The following is a 20,064-nucleotide window of genomic DNA, read 5'->3' as shown; positions in this document are numbered from 1 at the left end:
TTCCTTGCCATGACTGTTGTTTTTACACATTTTAGCGGTCTTAACTACACGTAAGCTAGATCATGAATATTTGCTGTTTTATCTCCGATTTTATAGCGTCTTTTTACTATTTATGTAATAACAATATTTTTTAGTCAAGATAGAAAGAACAAAATAAGTATTAACGTTGTGTTTCCTCAGTTTCTTAGTCTGTGGTTACATACAACAATACGCCGGGTTCGATACCCAGTGGTGGCACAAGTGGTTCGGATCCCACTTTAAACTGTAGGTCCAGTCCCGATTAGCCTTACTGTGCATAAAGTGGACTTAAAGCACCAAGTCAATCAATCAACATACAACAATACTCCATACACATCAGAGAAATTAAGTACTAATTAATTTTCATATTATTACAAATAATTATATTAACGTATTATATAGAAACACTTTTATTATTTCTGAGACACTTGGCTCGGACTGGCTCCCCAAATTATATTTCTAGATACGTGCCTAGTGATGTGATGAGTTAGTATGACTCGGTAACTAGCCTTTGAATTATACAAGTATTGGTATCGGCAAATGGTGGCATCGGTTCAGCTCTTAATATCAGGTTGCTTGTAGCGTTGTCCTGATCCATAAAGAACGCCGGATTTGAAAAGGACGCCATATTTTTTTTGTTTGGTTGGCAGCATTGTTGGTGCGATTGTTGTTATCAGTTATCATTGAGGTTTTGTGTTGAGAATCGTTTCAGTTGTTCTACTGTTTGTGTGTGTTGCTAACGCCATGGAAAGGTACAGTAAGAAACAGCGAGTTTCGATTGTCAAACGGCATTACAAGAATGGTGAAAGTTTCGCGGTGACTGTTTGGAAACTCCGTACGATACTTGGTCATCTTCATGCACCGAACGAATCAACTGTTCGTAGGTTGATCAAGAAATTTGAAGAAACTGGATCTACAGAAGACATCAAAAGCCCTGGACGCCCTCGAAGTTGCCGGAGTGAAGCAAACGTTGCTGTTGTGCGTGATTCTGTTACTGTGAGTCCTGCAAAATCGTATCGCCGTCGTGCTCAAGAACTGCATATGGCGCCAACAACAATGCAATGAATCTTGACGAAAGATCTGCACTTGCACGCGTACAAAGTGCAGTTAACGCAGGAGCTGAAACCAGCGGATCATGGAAAACGACGGCAATTTGTTGACTGGATCCTTGAAAGGGAACGAATGAACTAGGGTTTCGCAAAGAGCATCATTTTCAGCGATGAAGCTCATTTTCCTTTAAACGGGTTCGTAAACAAGCAGAATTGCCGAATATGGGGATCTGAGAACCCAAGAGTGATTCAGGAAAAGGAAATGCATCCTCAGAGAGTTACGGTTTGGTGTGGGATTTGGAGTGGGGGTTTGGTCGGTCCTTACTTTTTTGAAGATGAAGAAGGAAATGCTCTGACAGTGAATGGAATTCGTTACCGTGCAATGCTAACTGATTTTCTTTGGCCTCGTTTGGATCAAATGAACATCGAAAATGTATGGTTCCAACAAGACGGCGCAACTTGCCACACTTCAGAAGAAACAATCAATCTGCTGCGTGAGAAGTTCCCCGACAGAATAATCTCGTTGCGAGGAGACCAAACCTTCCCACCTCGACCTTGTGACTTGACACCATGTGACTTTTTCTTGTGGGGGTACACCAAGTCACAAGTTTAACAGAACAAACCCCGAAATTTGTTTGAACTTAAGCAAGAAATTCGACGTGTCCTCAACACACTTGATGGGGAAATGTGTGATCCGCTCATGGTGAATTTCATGGACCGAGTGATTGCGTGTAGGGCTAGTAGGAGGGGCCATATGCCTGATATTGTTTTCCATGTTTAAACCTTAATATCTCCTGAAGAGAATGGTATATGTTTTGTGCTTTTTTTCCAAAAATAAATTTCATTTATAGCAACTTCAAATCCGGCGTTCTTTATGGATCACCCTTTAGTACTGAATGTTTATTACATTGTATGACGTGAGAAAAGTAAAACTAAAGAAGCAAACAGCAGTGTCCAGTCGTCAACCTTATCAGGGCAAGCGCGCTACGAAGCCAAGGTCCCGGGTTCGAATTCCATCCTGGGTATATTAGTTTTTTTAGTGTCCCTTCATGAATTTAATCATATCACCACTCATCCTGATCGTCGCGATTAGCCAAAAGTGGTAGAAAAGAGACGCTGAATAACAAAAATCAAAATAGAAAATCAGTGTCCAGTCAGGAGTACACTCTCGTTGCTAGGTACATGAAAAACTCGCCAGAATTTCTACAACTCATACCCTATCTTGAAAAGTTATGTTAATTTCGGGGTGTTCTAATGATTTCATAAGAACAGCAATTTCTTCTCAATTGTACAGTGGGCCATCTTGAAGCTATTGAAACCGTCCGACGAATGTAACAACATTAAATTTTATATAATTTTCTGTAATTTTTTATTTTTTTTTATTTCTGTTGGTTTCATGTCTCGTATGGTCGCACGCTGCGAAGCCATAGATCCCGGGTAAGGCATACTTGTTTTCTTGTCTGTTTCATCAGTTCACCACTCATACTTATGTTCAAGCGAGAATGTACAGTGGGATCCATGAGTATTACCGTGCAAATTCCCCATGTCTAGTTTCATATTCTTTTCTTTCATCCTGTGTGTTTTGAGCGATGGATTTTTGTTTCTGGTGCCAAAGTTGTCAACAGCTTGTATGGAGTTTTCTTTTAATTCTAGAAGCTCTTATTGGGTCAAATATAGTACACGAACATGGTGATGGACAATTTGCACGGTAATACTTATGGATCCCACTGTACGTACATGTGATTGATCAACAGACCTTGACTCTGTGCTATTTTTGAGACGTTCCTTTTTTTCCCCCCTCTCCATTGTCAGCGTATGAGACCTAGATTCAACTCGAGAACATTTGTCTTTCGTCTTCTGTCAGTTTGTGTGAACCTAGAAACCTACACAAGGCCTAAATAACTTTCCTGGTATCTAGTTCAGCTTTTTTTTCAGCTGCAGTGCTCTTGTAAGCATTATTCTGTTTGTCACTCATTAATTTAGGACAGACAACAGCGCATCAATTTGGTCCAAACTAAAAGAACTCGTGCGTTACTAGTGCATTGCTTGGCAAATGTGAGTTTATTGTCATGAATTTCAGAGTAAAAGAGAGTTATGTATTCCAACATAATGTCGGTCAACGCTGGAACGCTTGTGCAAGGGCAAGAAATTCAAGAGTTTCAAAATGTACAAGAATAAATATATGTTTAGATTTTGAAGTCAAACTATGAAAACAGTAATTCAATAGCTTCCATGCGTTTGTTCTTCATGTTCTGACTAAAGATGAATTCGAGGAAGGAACAATTTACTTTCTCCACAGTCCAGTTAATAGTAGGCTACATTGCATGAGTAACAATATGAACAAAATGTTCCACTGAAAGAAAATAATTCTAATTGATATAATGGTAGTCAAATATGAAAAATATGAGTTTGTTTTATGAACCTTGTCTGTCTTTGTGATCTATAAGGGATCAAGTTGGTAAACATGTGATGACAGATTACTCACGAATGGTACAATTTCGATTCTTTGAATGTCTGTAATGAATTGATGGGGCCATTGCACACTGTTTTTGTGATCGATTGCGGTGCCGTGCCGACAGACACATGATTTTGTTTAATGTGAAAAAGTCCCAATATAAATGTGTGCCCTAAATACTGTTACTGCTTCGGGAACCTTGTGTAAGATTGAGGTTGTATCGTTGAACAATAAGTTACGGAACTATACGTGACGTATTTTAACTGTCAATACCTAACTACTTCAATGAGTTATTTGTATGGCAAGATAAATAACAATTAGGATGTTGCTGTTATCTGACCGCGTGTGTGTCTAGAGTTAGATGAACTGCAAGATATTGCCAAGTTACAATTCACATAATTGGCGTGGCCTACATGTTATAGTTCTCTTAAGCTCGAAGCATCCTAGTTCATTTTGCAGCCAGTTGACGAGCCTAATTTTTGCATGGTATGGTAAGATAATGCGCAGAACTTAGCGTAGAAGCTAGTTTCCGTCAGTAAACAACCAAGGAAAGCGCTGAGTGGGCGTGGCTTCCAGTGATGTCTTACTCACGGCTTACACTGAACCTGTCCGTTAGATGTTTTGGTAATAAGCAGGACCGCATTTACCTCTTTGCCGCCCCTAGGCCAAACAAGCTCTGCCGCCCCCCATACCGTGTATCAAGAATGAAAAAAAAATCATTATTTTCTGTATTACTATTTTTAATATTAACGGCATGCAGTATTAATTAAATGATAGTTACATACAAAACTGTAAGAAAGCGATATGACATAAGTTATATAAATAATTTTAACATTTACCTTGATTTTGAGAGAGAACTTTTATTTTTACTTCGATTTAAGTGATAGGACAGAACACACACTGGGCTCATCAACGGCACTTTCCTCACTTTTTTCCTGATTACATTTCTGTATAAAAAAGGAACTGATTTTCGGAACCTTCAGAAACACTCCTTATTCATCTTTCTCCGCTTTTCCCTTTTTGTATTGTGACGCAATGAGTCACACCTCGCTCCATGTGATTTTGCACTGTTCCCTCGCGTCAATAACTGGTTAAAGGAGTAGGTTTCCAACAGAGAGGACCTTCTAAGGGCGTGGGATGACGAGGGTGCTCACCTCCCTGAGGAAACCAGTTGATTTTCGAAGGATGAAGAAGTGTATCGTGTGTTGTGGAAAGTATTTCGAAAGATTGTGAAAATTAAAGGGTGTATTGCAAAGCTTTCTTAGTGGCTTTTCTATTTACACTCCAAAAGATGCCTAGTCTAACTTGTATCACATCACAATTTTTATTGCTTTCTAACAGAAATAATAAATGTGAAACACTATCACATTTTCGTCATGTTTGATAATTGACCCAGTAAGATGTCCTAACTCTTTCGCTAGCCGACCTGGTTGCGGGTGGTTACACAACGCACTACGATGATAGGAGTTCCTGTGCGAACACCAGCCTGGGCATGGGTGTTGCTTGTGAGTGTCCCTTCATCAATTTCATATCATCACTCATTCTCATTGTCACAGTTAACTAGAAGTGGCAGAAAAGTAATGTTAAGTAACAAAAATCAAATATTCACTCTCTCTCTTTCTTCTACATGCATCACTGACACTATTACCAACAGGTAGACGTGGGAAACAAAAAATTGAGCAGTTCAAACTCCATAGAAATACATTCAAGAAAACATATCCATCACATTACGCACCTTTAATAATACAAGACCACTCAGAATGTCTAGATACTGTCGTGAAATCATTTTCCGAAATCTGGATCTGGAAAGGATTTTATTTTCCCCGCAATTCTGGTATGACATTATGGAATCCAACACACCTTCCTTAATAAATCACCAAATCCATAAGTGTATCTGTTATGTTACTAGAGCAATATAGGATATAATTGTAAATAATAGTGAGAATTCCAGGTAGGAATGTGTTCTATAATTTTCACGGGGGGCAAAGCATGGTCTCCCTGCCCCCTTCTAGCTACGGGCCTGTCCACTTATTTTGCTTTATCATAGTATAATTCCTACGAAAACTGGAAATAGAAATAAAATACCATTAAAAAAAACTGAGATGTGTAATAATAATCCTGTTAAATGTAAGGACAATGTTTGCTTTCAAAGTTCCAAGGATGCTACGTATAATCCCCCCTCTGGATCTTATTTTTTCAGTTTTTGAATTGTGATACTCCATTAGTAATTGTCATTTCCCTTCTATTTTTGCTTTTATGCAGCCTCCCCTCCCCCCATGGGCAATTTTTCAAAAGGAATCACGGGCCCCGATTTAATTGGTTGGCCAGGTTCCAAAGTAGCGTTGCACGTGGGCGGGTGCTTTCGGGACAAGGGATTGGCTGCCGCAAGCCACGCCTTTGGCTGGGGTTGGATCGATTTTTAGTTGTCCAGTTGAGTGATAAGGAAGATTTCTATATTCCGAATGCACTGCGTACGTGACATACATTCCCATCCCCGAAGGTCGTTAAGAATTGCAGCCACTGTGGACAGAAAGGGGTAGAATGCCTATCCTGCATAGTTTCCACTCCACTGTAATTTTCCAGACGACAAACCAATCTGTATTGCTTTCTGAGAAGTAAAGATTTTTTTTCTTTCATTCTGTCTTGAAGCCTCAACAAATAGCTTAGTTACAAAATTTAGAAAATTGTATACAACGCTTCTCTCAAAATAACCAAACAATTCGTAAACAATTCTGAATTGTGTTATAACTTTTGCATTGTGTCTTGTCAACTTCAGGCATCTCAAACAACCTGGCTTTCTAGCAGACCAAAGGGGGAATTCGTAGGGGTGGGACTGTTCGTGAAGATCAGCAAACAGGTAGATGGCGACACGATCTGAATAATCTTAAATTTTAAAAGTCTTGTGTTATTAATGTTTACAAATCTGCACCAAATTGCGTTGACTTGAAGATTTGTGAGTACCTCCACTCCCAACCTACCTTACATACAAATAGGCCAAGAATTCCCGAACACGGAATGGGTATATGCCGGACCCACCTCTATACATTCCACCTCTCGTGAACAGTATGCGCGAGTTAGGTTTGTTGTTATTAGCAGATTAGGCTTGTTAGATTTGGGTGCTTTAATATTTCCGAGCTTTCTTTCCGTAAGCAGTACTAGGTGACTCTATGTTAGGTTCTTATGACATCGTTGCATCTGCACTGTTTAAGGAAAGACAGGAACTGTTCCATCTTTGGTACTCCTTGGGCCCAAAATCATGAAATATCTTGTCTATCCTTGACGGCCTGCCCATTCAACCTGGACCAACGCAAACACAACCTTCCGACAGATTTCGGTGGACTTCGCTAGAGGCAGCACTTACCGGTTATGTTTACGCTATCAAAAATCGGATTTATCTGAACGATGAAAACACGACAGATGTGTCTCAATCCTGTTACTAGTGCTACTGCAAGATACGAACAGAATTTTATGTTGTGAAAAATGTTGGGCTTTCTGACGTCACCCAAAGCAAAGTGCAATGCCATCACAATTTTTTTTTTAAAAAAATTAATCGTTTGCTTTTCTTGTCGATGCGAGTGTTGTAACAGGATTAAACGTATTACAGCTTTATCGTAAATTCAGTGTGTACCTCGGTGGCCCATATTGGCCTACACTTTGTTTTGATGACACAGCATCGCATTTCTTGCAGCCTGTAGCACGCACTCAGCGAAAAAGCATCATGTTGTAAGAATGTGATGGGTCAAAATGTCTGCACACAACAAAAATAAACATCTTATCTGCTCACTGTTTTGTTTCGAAATAGTTGTCAACCTAGGCCATTAAATTGCTAAAGCGGTTCCAAGTTCCAAATCGACCTTGCAGCTTAGGATCGTGTAAACTTGACGTATTGTGTCTTTTGCTTGACATTATCTGGATTCTGTCATGTGTTTTATCAGCACTTGTTTCTATTATCAAACAAATGTCATGTGAATATGGACGACGGATTAGCCTTTCGTCAATATCCATAGTTCTAACTTAGTAACAGAACAGACTGACATGACGTTGCACGAATTTACTCTCTTCAAATAGCTTGGTATGTTAGAGTTTATCATTTCTTCAAGGCTTCCAAAACATTGGAAGACATTTTTGTATTACTGTCCGAATCAACTTTTGTTCGCGACTGTACAAAAACTCAACTGTTACAAGTATCTAGTTTATTCTAGTTCTCAAGAAATGGCTCAGGATAATTACAGAAATTTCACATGATCTTATTATTTCTCCCTTTTGCTCATTTGCAAAATTCTTTCTAGATATTAATATTGTTTTGATTTGTAACTAACCGTACAGATGTAATAATCTACGCGCTCGTTGATAAAGTAGATTCACAGTAACCACAGATTGTATAAAGCGTTTTGGAATATATTCCTACAGGAATTAACACTCCCACTTCAAATTTTATACCTACACACTACATACAACCTTTGCTGATTTCGCTGTCTTCCTACAAACGAGACACACTTACACTTCTATCAAATACAAACTAACAGTCGGTTTGATTTGCACGTGCTTGTGAAGGTTTTGTTTGTAGTTATATATGCAAGATTCAATTTTCTGAGAATTTAACCAAAATTATCACCAAGAATAATTTACCAAGTTCGGGAAACTAGTCGATCACAACTTCTCCAAATTTTGCACACCAGAGAGTCCTAACTATTACTATCAAACTGGATAGAAACTTATAGAAGGCTAATGCATGTCTGTATAGCTACTTTTGATATGGCCTTGTAATCAACGCGTCCCGGGTCCGATACCTGGTGGAGGCGCATAGTTGTTCAGATTTCACTTTAAATTGTAGGTCCAGTCCAAAGTAGCCTTTCTGGTTTAAAACCAAACTTATCTACTACTTTTGATGTGCCAGTCCTATTCTTTACTTCCAACTCTTTCTTGGCCAATACATAATTCTGCTTCTGATGATTTGTACTTATATATTCGTGATAAGAATGTAAGAAGTTTTAGCATATGTCCATTTTGGTTATTGCTAACTTTAGAATTTTACTCTTTCTATTCCTGCAGACAAACAACAAGAACTGGACATACCTTCTTTGCGGATAGAGGACACTGCTGAGCCGAGGTTGAAAAAGAAGGACCGCCATCATGGAGGTACGATGTCTCACATATCCGGCGTCAAGAAGCCGTTGTGCCATACGAACAGCTTTACTGGCGAGAAACTGCCTAAATATGGAGTAGAGACGCCATTTGAAGCCGATCTTGGAAAGGTGAGTTGAGTAATGTAATTTGCCTTGTAGATGTAGGTTTTATCGGCGATATTAATGGATGATGTAATTCGTACCTCACTGTACACTCCTGTTCAGATAATGTGGCACGTTCTTCAATCCCATAAATTGTGCCACTTTATGTGAACAGGAGTGTGCAAGGAGCTTCACAAACTTGGTTAAATTATTGATTATTACAACTAAATATAGTAAACAAAGGCAATGTGTAATGCAATTCACAGCGACGGTCTGTGTTGCAAATTCTGGAACCGCCCATAATGCGTTCACCTTGTGATCTAATTTTCAAATATTCGTAAGTTTTTATACATATGTTTGGACCAGAAGGTCCGCAATTAATATGTTGTATATAATATGTATTAAAGAAACTTTCACAATTTAGTGTCCACGTCGCTCCAATATCTAATTTAAGGTTTGTGACATTTTCCACTGTCTTTTTAAAATTAGATTCTTGTTAGTTTATATTCTTTATAATCTTAATTGGGAGTTTTTTTACATGAGAGTAAGATTTGTTGAAACAAGTGCACGTAGCCTATGTAGTAATCCCAGTCTGCAATGAAGTCATTAGGTTTAAATGACTCTCTCTGCCTTGTAATCAAGGTGTAGCGGGTTCGATACCCGTTGGAGGCACATAGTGGTTTGGATCCCACTTTAAACTGTAGGTCCAGTCCCGATTAGCCTTTCTGTGCATAAAGTGGACTTAAAAAACAACAATTCAATTCATTAAATGACTCTCTGCAGAGGAATGTCCACAACGTGTTGCGGACTGGCTTTAGACTTTCAGTGGCACGATCATGATCATTTCTTTGCAGCGAATGACGCCATGCAATAAGCACTTGATCATAGTGATATAACTAACCAAGCTTTTGACTAGTAGTGATACATTTATATCTCACCAATTGTCACTATATGAGCTTTAATATTTGATCTTTCATTCCTTTGTGGATAGTCAGTTTTACGTCGTAAATGAATAAAATCAAGAATACATTTAGAATTGACAATAACAAGACAGTTAATAACGTTCTTACTTTTGAAAAAATAATTATCAAATATTACAAGAGACAATCGAAGTTTACCAGAATTTGTGTGTTTGAAGAGCTTACCGGTTAACTATTGATTTATCAAGTGTAATCAGTTTTATTCTTAATAAAGTAATTTCTTTCCTTCGTTACAGATGTTGGTTGAGGTGGACAGGTGGGGCATTGACATATTCAAGATAGGAGAATTGTCAAACTCAAGGCCTTTAACCGCTGTTTCGTATACAGTATTTCAGGTATGTGTAACATGTGTGTATTGAGACTTTTCAACAGAGATCCAAAGTAAATGTAATATTGTTCTTTCAGTTTTGAAATTTTGTACATACACATCATTACATGAAGACTACTTATTCTACTCGGAACAAAAAGATATTAAAATTAGCTAGCAGCGAAAGCTTATAAGAGTAAGCACATCTTGTACAGTCATGGACGCGTCTGGGTTATAACTATCACATTCACTTTCAATGGGATAATTACAACTCACAAGTATCCATGATTGTACTATTTTAATTATCCTTCCTTTACGCCCGAGAGTAACAACATTCATGAATCATGCGTGTCTTCCACAATTTGCTACTCTACAGCAGTGTGAAAGTGCTGCCATCTGTGGAGCTAAATCTAACCTAATATCAATCGCGATTTTTTAAAAAGTATCTTTTGTAATCGCCCCTCTACAGAAAACCTTGGATGTCCAGCTTTCAGAATAGTATATGCAGCCCCAGTTTGCTTGTGTGTTCTATCCAACGAGAGTACACCTAGCCAGTTTCTCACGATCTGTTTATGTATTCACCCAGCGAAATGTTTCCCTTCCTAACCAAATTGCAGGTGAGGCGCGCTCGTGTGTTTTTTGGGCGCTCTAATTGCTGCTGGCGCTTGCGTCATCCTGGAACTGTTTTATTTCATATTTGAGTGGCCGCTGTTTCATTTTTCGTCGTTCCTAAGATTTGTAAAGATTCTCTGGTCACGATAGTATCGGACGTTCTAACAGGAAAGTTTGTCATCATCAAATATCGAGTAGGACGTTCAGTATAAACACTGATGAACCTGAAAAATGGTAATTTGTGTCGGTAAAATGTTAGCAGTATGTTTGTTTGAGTGTGTTTTTACACTGCAATCTTTGTAGTGAATCATTTAGTTGTAGAAGTACAACAAAGTAACGACTACAGAAACTATAAAGAGACATTATGTATTCTGAGATTGTGAATGGAACAAGAAATGTAATATTCGGTTGTAAAGAGTATTATAATTGATTTTTCTTGCTCCTGTTCTGATTACGATCAAGTGTGACAAAACATTTAAAGATATTTTTGTTACATAAAGCAAAAGTGCATATGAATTGTTTATAAAATAGGGAGGATGTAGATAAAATGGCTAAGAGAATCTGACATGTTCAAAATGGATTGAATTTAATTTAATTGTCGATGAAGTTGTTTCTTTCTGTATTGTACAGTAGGATACGCATGTATTGCTCGGCAAATTGTCCATGACTATTTTCATTGATTTTTCTTGCATCCTACGTGTTTCTCAGGTATATAATTATTACATGTGCTCGTGCAGAGGTTGCCAGCAGCCTGTTTGGCGTTTTGTTATTACGTAAAACACGGAGAGAACAAACATGATGGACAATTTGCTTGGTAATACTTATGCATCCTACTCTACATTTTATCTTGCATAGTTTAACTCCAAGTTGGATAGAATAAATATAATGTTATGGGAATAGGTATAGGTATTAGGTACCAGGTTTTTTCCAACAATAAGCACTTTGCTATAATTTGTTATAGTCACTTGGTTTGATATAAACTGTAGTGGATAAAATTTCACGCTAGTATAGTAAGTTAGTTTCCAATTTGTCTGTGTGTGTGTGAAGTGGGCTTTAATACGAACATTGCTAGACATTTTTGAGGATGTAAAAAAAAAATATCCACAGCCTAGTGAAGCGGCAAAATTCAGAAAATACAAAAATGCACATTCACACTTGCACCTTGAATTCGAAGGTCGTTCAGAGGCAATGTATAAAGGAAATCCCCCAAAATGATTTGGAATAAGAACTGTGCAGGCTTTTATGCTGGTTCACGGAAGTTAACGTTTGTGGTAGCAAAGAGGATTTGCTGCTCTTGAAATCTTGGCAGACGAACTTAGAATCGCTACATGCTTCTCTTTCGGCATGAAAGACCTCAGGAAAGGGAGCCAAGTTTATGCGAGGCGGTCTTAACTTGTCCAAGTTCGTCACCTTTTATCCAAGGCTAAGGCTTGGCATTGTTCAGGATATTTGCTGCTTAAGACTCGTCCAAGATAACCGTAATTTTCTCATCGTAATCTCCAGCTTAGAAGTTTGCATTAATGATATTTAAGGTGCCTAAGTGATAAAGGCGCAGAAATAGAACGGTATGCCGTAAAACGGATTTGTTGTATACTGATGACAGATGCACCAGTTTCAAGTACAAGTCAAAATACGATGTGTTTGGTTAATTTTAGGGATGGCATCGATACGAAACTTGGCACGGTCTCGGTCTCGTCTCGAGTATGTTTTCTTTTTTAGTAGTCAGTCCTTTATTTGACGTTCATTTTTGTATAGATTGCTTGATTTGTTTTATTTCACTTCACTTTTCTGCCACGTTTGACTAATCGAGAAGATGAGGATATGATGAAATTTATGAAAGGGACACTCGCAGAGAACATTCAGGCCTTGTGCTAACCACTCCGCCGCGGAGGTCGGTCATTTTTATGACTCCACAAACCACCCCTTGTGTATGTCATTGCAGTGTAGGATATTTGCTCTTTATTTCGAACAGTGTTTGCAGTCCATTACCCTTTTACTCACTAGGAAGTTGCATATATAGCATAATTTGTGTTGACTGTCTGCGGAACTTTGGGGTGCCCTTTTCAACACCACCTGTGCCAGATACAACCCTCCAAAAGGAGGTTGTAACCAGTTTTTGGTAATTCCAAACAAACCAGTTTTTTCTGTGTACGGTATATTTTTACCCGTGAGATATTTTACAGTTAAATCCAAAGATAAATCACTGCATTTTGTTCAATCACACACAAAAGTACTTTTAGTCACGGATCTTTCATGTCAAGTAAAATGCAATGATTCTATTGTCTCTTCCAAAGCCATTTTTGAGTGGAATAATATCACAGACTTACTAATTACTAATCATATAAACAGTACAAAATACATCATAAAAGTTACGGATAAACGTATATAACACTATTTCTATGTAAAGAGTTTCAGTAATTTTTTTTTTTTTTTTTTTTGCTAAAATGAGAAAATGAACCACATCAAGAAATACGATAAGATACGTATATTTTCACGAGAAGCTACAACCTTGTTTAAATCCAAAGATTTTGCAATCTCTTTCTCAAAGAGACAATAGATAGAGCACTCAACCCCACACCCCCTATACGCCTTCATGGCGTGGTGCAAAGCACAGGGGAAAACTTTACCTTTTACCTTTTTTTACTCAACCTCTCGTTACCAGTTCGATTACGAAGATAACACCTGATTTGCTGCAAACAGCCGTTGATGGGTATCTATGTACATTTCAATAACACAAAGCTTGTAAAGTTCGTAAAAGGCAGTTTTTAATTTTCAACCATTGCAAGGTGCTGAAGGGTCTTTATCTTTAGTTCTTTCTACCTCATAGTGTGCCATAACTCTAAATTGTCCAAATCACAACAACAGGGAGCGGCAAAAGATTGTAGCTTTTCGTGCTTCAGAAAAGTGGCACTAACTTAATAAAGTAAGCATGAAATAAACAACACCACTCTTGAATATAAAATATGTTAATAATATTATATACTCTGTTGTCATGATGAAATATCTTACGTTTTCTTGTTCAAGGACTGAAATTCAGAACTTAGGGCTAAAAATTGCGAGGATACGAGAAATACCGTCAACATAGGAGGTGCCACTCTCAAGGAACAAACATATTTTCACTATAAATTCACCTCCATTAGGAGACAAATATATTGACGTAAAAGCAATTAATAGAGTTGCAACCCTTGCACCGAGCATTTTGATTAGTGAAAATAACTGCTGAAGATTATAATTTTATTTCGGAATATATTATGCATAAATACTGATCCGAATTGGATCAAAGATTGATTCTCCTGCACGGATACCACTATGACGGTACTGCAGAAATTGCTTTCTAACATCAAAAATGATAATTAATTAAGATGTAGGACTAAGACTGCGAGCAATACAATTGCCCAAGCATGCTGATTTTCGCACCGTATTGCAATGATAAGTTGATTAAGCCAAGCGTCAGGTTAACCTTGCAGCAGGTTTTATGTATCAATCCGCGCGAGAACTGAGCTCAGAATCTTCCGTGCCAGTCTTTCCTCAACCGGCGAGCTGCTTACATCGGAGACACTGAGAAAATCTACAGTATTGCCAACCGCACAACACATCAAAACCCGCATGCATGTCAAGTGGATTGTATTTTTGCTTCTCTTTGTCTCCTGAAACATAACATTTTAAAAGTACTTTCTGCGCATATATTATTTAATAAATGTGTCATTAATATAAGAGCGAAACAACTTCTAAACATGAGAGCATGTGTGTATATTTCGAGCACGCAAAAATAAAAATAAACAAAGATAAAAGTAAACAACGATAGGCCCCTCTTGAATTTAATGACAAATTATTGTTTTTGGTTTAGAAAGAAATAGATTTATGAAAAACTTGGTTGCTTCGTTCGCAATACATCCGTTACTGTAAGACACACGCACTTCAAGTTGTACCACCAAAAAAGCATGATTTGTTATTGGTGATATATACAATCAGGTGCATTGTCTGTCGCTATTACTCTGGTTTCAATTTATGAATCACTTCACTAAACCAGGATTCAAATCTTGGTCTGTCTATTTGTTGCTGATAATCACCCTTCCCTTTCTTTGCGCTGAAAAGTAAATATGCGCCTTCAACAAAGCTTTCATTGCCGCCAGTGGGTGAAACAATAAGCCTCCCCCTTCCCCTCATCGTCGGTTTCTTCAGCCCTGGCGGTGGTTTTGCATGGTGGTATCCTTCCATGGTTTATTCCCCCTTCCCCCACTCACCGAGTTGAAGGACGTCTCGTCCAAATAATAAACATGTTTCTTCTCACTGCGATATATTTTAATACCGCGGAGATTCTTTTGTCGTCAAACAACAAACAATCGTTTCCTCTTGCTAAACTCAAACCGCAAATCATTCAACACCCGTGATACAATTCGTGTGCACATTGACGGCAAATCACCTCACGCCCTGTTTTACTTTGATCTTGTTGCCGCAAGGAGGATTATGCATTTAAAACAACTTGCTTGACTTTGAAGAACATTTCCTTTCGGATGAAGCCCAAAATAACATTCGGGTAAAACCGCGCGCTGAACAGGAGATTCAGCCATTCTCGCCGCTCTACAATAAACATAGGGTTAAAATAGTGGGATGTGCAACACTGGTATCAGCGATTTCACGCGCTCTGCAACGCATTCAGTCTCGCTCGACTCGCTCTAAAGTTTCAATGTCTCTTCAACGCAATACAGATTCGAGTTGGCGAATCTGCGGTTCTAAGTTCGTCTGCACAGTGATTGCAACCAATTAAGTCCATACCTGCTAATCAATGTATTATTTTGTCTGTATATTACAAATTAAATAACTGTTTTCTTGCAAGTATGCAGTTGTGTCGGAATAGAACCCGTCTCAGTGGAACTATATTCTTGCGCGCACGTTTGGATCTACATATGCTAAAACCTGCTGCAAGGTTGACCTGACGCTTAGCTATGTATTAAGGTCTACAATATGCACAGAGACCTACATTTCCTAGTGAAATCCTAACCGACCACTTAATGAAATGTTATACCTCGACCGGGGATGGAAGCCAGGACCCCTTGATATCAGGTTTGCGGCTAGACTATCGGGGCTGTGAGCACAATTTTAATGTTAGCATTTAAGAATCGGGTAGTTTGTGTACTCCGATTCTTTATCATCGTATTTTTCCCTCTCGAATATTTGCAGCGATAAGAATAGATATGACGACGAAACCAATGAGAGAACATCGCTAACACTCGTACAATTGTCGGTACTCCAATGAAAAGAAACATAACGCTTCTTTAAATTTTGAACGTCGTCCTACTTATTCATATAAAATTCATTTGTCACACCTGCTAGACCTATTCAGAAACTGTATATGCCAACAACCAAAGAACAATCTCACAGTCACTGAATACGTTCACCTACCAGACAGGCACCAGATTTCGTAGAAAGTTTGGCGACTCGATTGGCCAATTACTTAGTATCAAATAAATGATCAGTGTCCACTGTTATCCAGGCATATCTGCAGCTGATCTCTCTCTCCCCTTTTATTTTACAACACATCATAAATAAGGTAACCTTGCGATCTAACCGAACTAGAAAATGTATTTGAACATTGAACTTGTCCCAATGGAAGTTTTATAATGGAAAATGTAAACTTCTACTTTATAAGTTTTTGATCGAAATGCATCTACCGTATTACAAAAATCTCCCCCCTGTTGACGTCAAACTGCATTGCATCTTTGAAACTGAAAATTAATTGAAATCAACTCGTGTGTTTATTTCAAATGACATTCTCCAGTTTTTGCATTATCAAATCTTGCTACTTGCTTCAACCAAACATGCCTGCACAAATATAAGTCCATTTCGTTCATCGTGTGTGCGTTTATGAAGAAGATTGCTCCCTGTGGCCCCATTTTCACTTAAAAGGCAAAATTGGCCTCGATTTTCAGATCGATCCACGTTAAAATCTGGGTTAGGACCAGCCTGAAGTCGAGTTGACTGATGCATCGAAGGGAACCTCGCCAAAGCCATCCCTTTCCCTAACGGAGTTGTCTTCTTTTGACACCACCCACGCCTGGATTGAATGTGGCGCATAAATACACATCCTTGTTTATCTTCTACATTTGCCTCTCGTCTGCCGTTGAAGCTCGCGGGCTTTTCTCCGATTGTTTGTATCTTGATGTGGAACTGTTTGTCAGTCCTTAGAACAAGAATGCAAACAAAAGTGGCCGACTGTGGCGCCGGCATAATTTGTGTAAGTTTTGAAGAGCCCGAGTCGATCTTCTTTAACAAAAGACTGTAGATATAAAGGATTTTGGAACGGCCCACTCGTGAATCTTTGTAGAATGAAAGAATACGTAGACGTAAAATGGCCTACTGACTGAAACTAGTTGTTTTTCATGTTCCATTTGATGTCACTTTAGATCCAAATACCCTGTCGCATTGTAACAAAGTGTTCTTTGGTTCGATTCTCTATGACACAATGAACAGACGTAAAGTATTCATTGTAGGTCCAGCCTATCATTGAATCCAAATATTAATAATAATGAGCATTGACAACGATTGGGTTCCAAAACGAAAGGGGGGGTGGGGTGGGCAAGGACAGTTTACTTTCCCTTGGTAGGTAAGGTTTAGGATCCCGACTTTTCGAGATCCTGGGGGAGGAGGCAAGTAGCAGGATAAACGTACCAATAATAATAATTTTAATAATAATAATGTTATTACATTATTATTATTATTGATTTGCTTTATTTTACTTCGCTTCTTGTGCCACTTTTGGCTAATTTGCAAAGATGGGGATGAGCGATGGCCATAGGCATAGCTACGGGGTGTGCCGGGTGTGCCTAGGCACACCCTAATGGCCTGCTTTATCAAAGAGAATTAAAGACAGATATTTCAGTAAGAGAGAAAATAAGCGTCAGTTTGTAAGAAGTTGAAAATGGCATTACTTGGTAGAAACGTGTGCATTATCGCTGATGAAACGGGTGTCTATACATTTTCGATTTTTTGATGTCATTGGAGAAAGAAGATATTTACTGCATTCTACTCCTCTGTATTACAGCGCTTTTCTTCTATACCTGTCACAAGCTGTACGTGTGAGAGATCTTTCTCCAAGCTTATCCAAGTTAAAACTAAATTAAGAGCAACTCGGAAGCAGGATAGATTGGAAGTCCTGCTCTTGCTATTTGTGGAACAGAAAAAAGCTTAGTCTATTGATGTAAATGAAGTTATTCATGAGTTTAAGAACATTGTACCTTTTGACAGACGTCTCTTGTTATAGATGACGTGTATTTTGATGTATTTGTTTGTAACATTTATGAACATTTTGTGTCTGTAATTTCTACTACATATAATCAGAAATTTTCAACACTGTCACTTAGTGAATTTATATTCCTTTACAAACATCAGTGCAGTTAAAGAGCCAAGTGATTGTGTTGCAAAATATGCTATTAAAAAGTTACAAGAAAATTTTTTTTCCTTTGTGCACACCCAAATATAAAGTTGTAGCTACGCCTATGGTGATGGCATGATGAAAATGATGAATGGATACTCGCAAACATCCATGCCCAAGCCAGGATTCGAACCCAGGACCAATATTATTATTAATATTAGTAGTATCAAATACATTCTTATTCTCGTAAATTACGCAAAAAGGGGGGTAGAAGTTTGTGCTAAAGCATTTGATTTCGAACAAACGATTTGAATTTTTTTTTTAACACATTCAATTTCACATTAATAACGAAAAACAAGCACATAATCTATTTTTGAAAGACAGAAAATGCTTGATCAATTCATTCCAAATATAATCTTTTTTACATTAACATAACTCGTGCACGATATATGTTTCACATATATACAATGTGGACACTAAATTGTGTACATATTCAAAGTTTCTTGAATAAATATTATATACAGCATATATTATTTAAATACATTACACAACCAATTCTTCAATCTCACATAAACCAACAGCAAAAATGACAAAGTGTCTCTCAAATGTGCACTCTCCCTTTCCTCAAAATAATTGTTCATGCATTTAAAACAAAATCAATTAAGACCAGTTTTAGTATCTGGTGATTTACAATGCATTACAGCGAACAAAGTGAAATTGTGACCAAAGCGAGCAAGAATATTTTTGGATCAATTTTTTTTTTTTTTTTTTTTTTTTGCAGGCTGAAATCAATATTAATTTAATAGTGCGCAAATAATTTCACGGAATGCCATGGCATCTATATCATTTATAACTTCTGTACCTCCCCGATGGTGTAGTGGTAACATCGTCGACTTGTGATCAAGTGGTCCTGGGTTGGATACCCGGTAGAGGCACATAGTGGTTCGGAACCCACTTTAAGTTATAGGCCCAGTCTCAATTAGCCTTTCTGTGCATAAAGTAGACTTAAAAAAAACACATATCAATCACTATTTTATAACTTATTTTTATTTAGATCGTTCGTCACCCAGGGCCGTCTACCGCCGTCCCCTAGAGAATTTTACGAAAAGTATTTTTATTTGCATAAAATTTGAAGTTCTGGGTGGTAATTGCCCCCTGTAGGTACACTTGGCCATCAATGTTTGCCCCCTTGCCCCCCCTAAAACTCATTTCCGACCAAGGTTGGGATGGGCAATGCCCCCCCTCCTCTGTGGTTGCGCCACTGTGTTCATGTCAGTGAATATCAAAAGCAAACGTGAAAACGAAATTTTATAGGAAAAAAATATGAGAAGTATGAAGGTGAAAATTCAAGGCTAGAGTTTCTTTGCTAGTAACGTTTCATCAATTTATTGTAATGATCATTCATCCTCATCTTTGCAACTACACAAATTTCATAATTAAACATCTTTCGTACACTGGTTGTAGTAAGTACCAACATGAAATAGTGTTTGATGGGGCGGGGGGGGGGGCATACAGTTTCTAGCCTCTTTAAAATAATGGCGCCTATGCTTGTACGAGTTACAGATTTTCCATGTTACAAAACCATAAGTTCATTTTTCGCTTGGATATGATATACAGTTCATATTAATGTCTTGAGTTTTATGTTACTCTTTAATCTTACTTTTATTACAAATTAAGACTTTCCTGTTATTACAAATTAGGGAAAAGGCTACGCTATAATCTGTCCTGTGTAAGAACGAAGCCTGTGTAAACAAATGTGTGTTGTTCTAAGAAATCCTATTGGTTGTTTGAATAGCATCTATAGAGGAATGTTGCACATAGGAATATGGTATACGTGATAAAGGCATACCACTTAATGTAGCTGCTATATTAAAGTTGAGCTTTACAGTTACAATCAATATATTTACAAAGGAGAGGAACTAATTTGCCCGAAGTCGTGTGGTTTTGTTTACATTAACTTTGTTGATGTAGTGGATGGAGAATATACTGAGGACAACAATGTATTTTCAAAAAAATACTTGGCGTTGATTAGAAAATAACAAG

The 20,064-nt window shown here is 37.9% G+C and overlaps 1 protein-coding gene across 12 annotated transcripts in view; it reads left to right on the top strand.

The window, feature by feature from the left end:
• Window positions 1-20,064, top strand: part of dnc (phosphodiesterase dunce) — an 865,583-nt gene that overhangs the window by 821,155 nt on the left and 24,364 nt on the right. For all 12 annotated transcript variants that reach the window (XM_083132916.1, XM_083132909.1, XM_083132866.1 and 9 more), the window contains 2 exons: window positions 8,575-8,777; window positions 9,967-10,065. In XM_083132916.1, coding sequence (XP_082989042.1) covers window positions 8,575-8,777; window positions 9,967-10,065 — 302 coding nt within the window. The remainder of the gene's footprint in view (window positions 1-8,574; window positions 8,778-9,966; window positions 10,066-20,064) is intronic.

The sequence above is a fragment of the Lepisma saccharinum genome, chromosome 1 (genome assembly GCF_977018435.1).
Source record: "Lepisma saccharinum chromosome 1, izLepSacc3.1, whole genome shotgun sequence".
Lineage (NCBI taxonomy): Eukaryota > Metazoa > Arthropoda > Insecta > Zygentoma > Lepismatidae > Lepisma > Lepisma saccharinum.
This window is presented reverse-complemented; position numbering and strand designations above follow the sequence as displayed.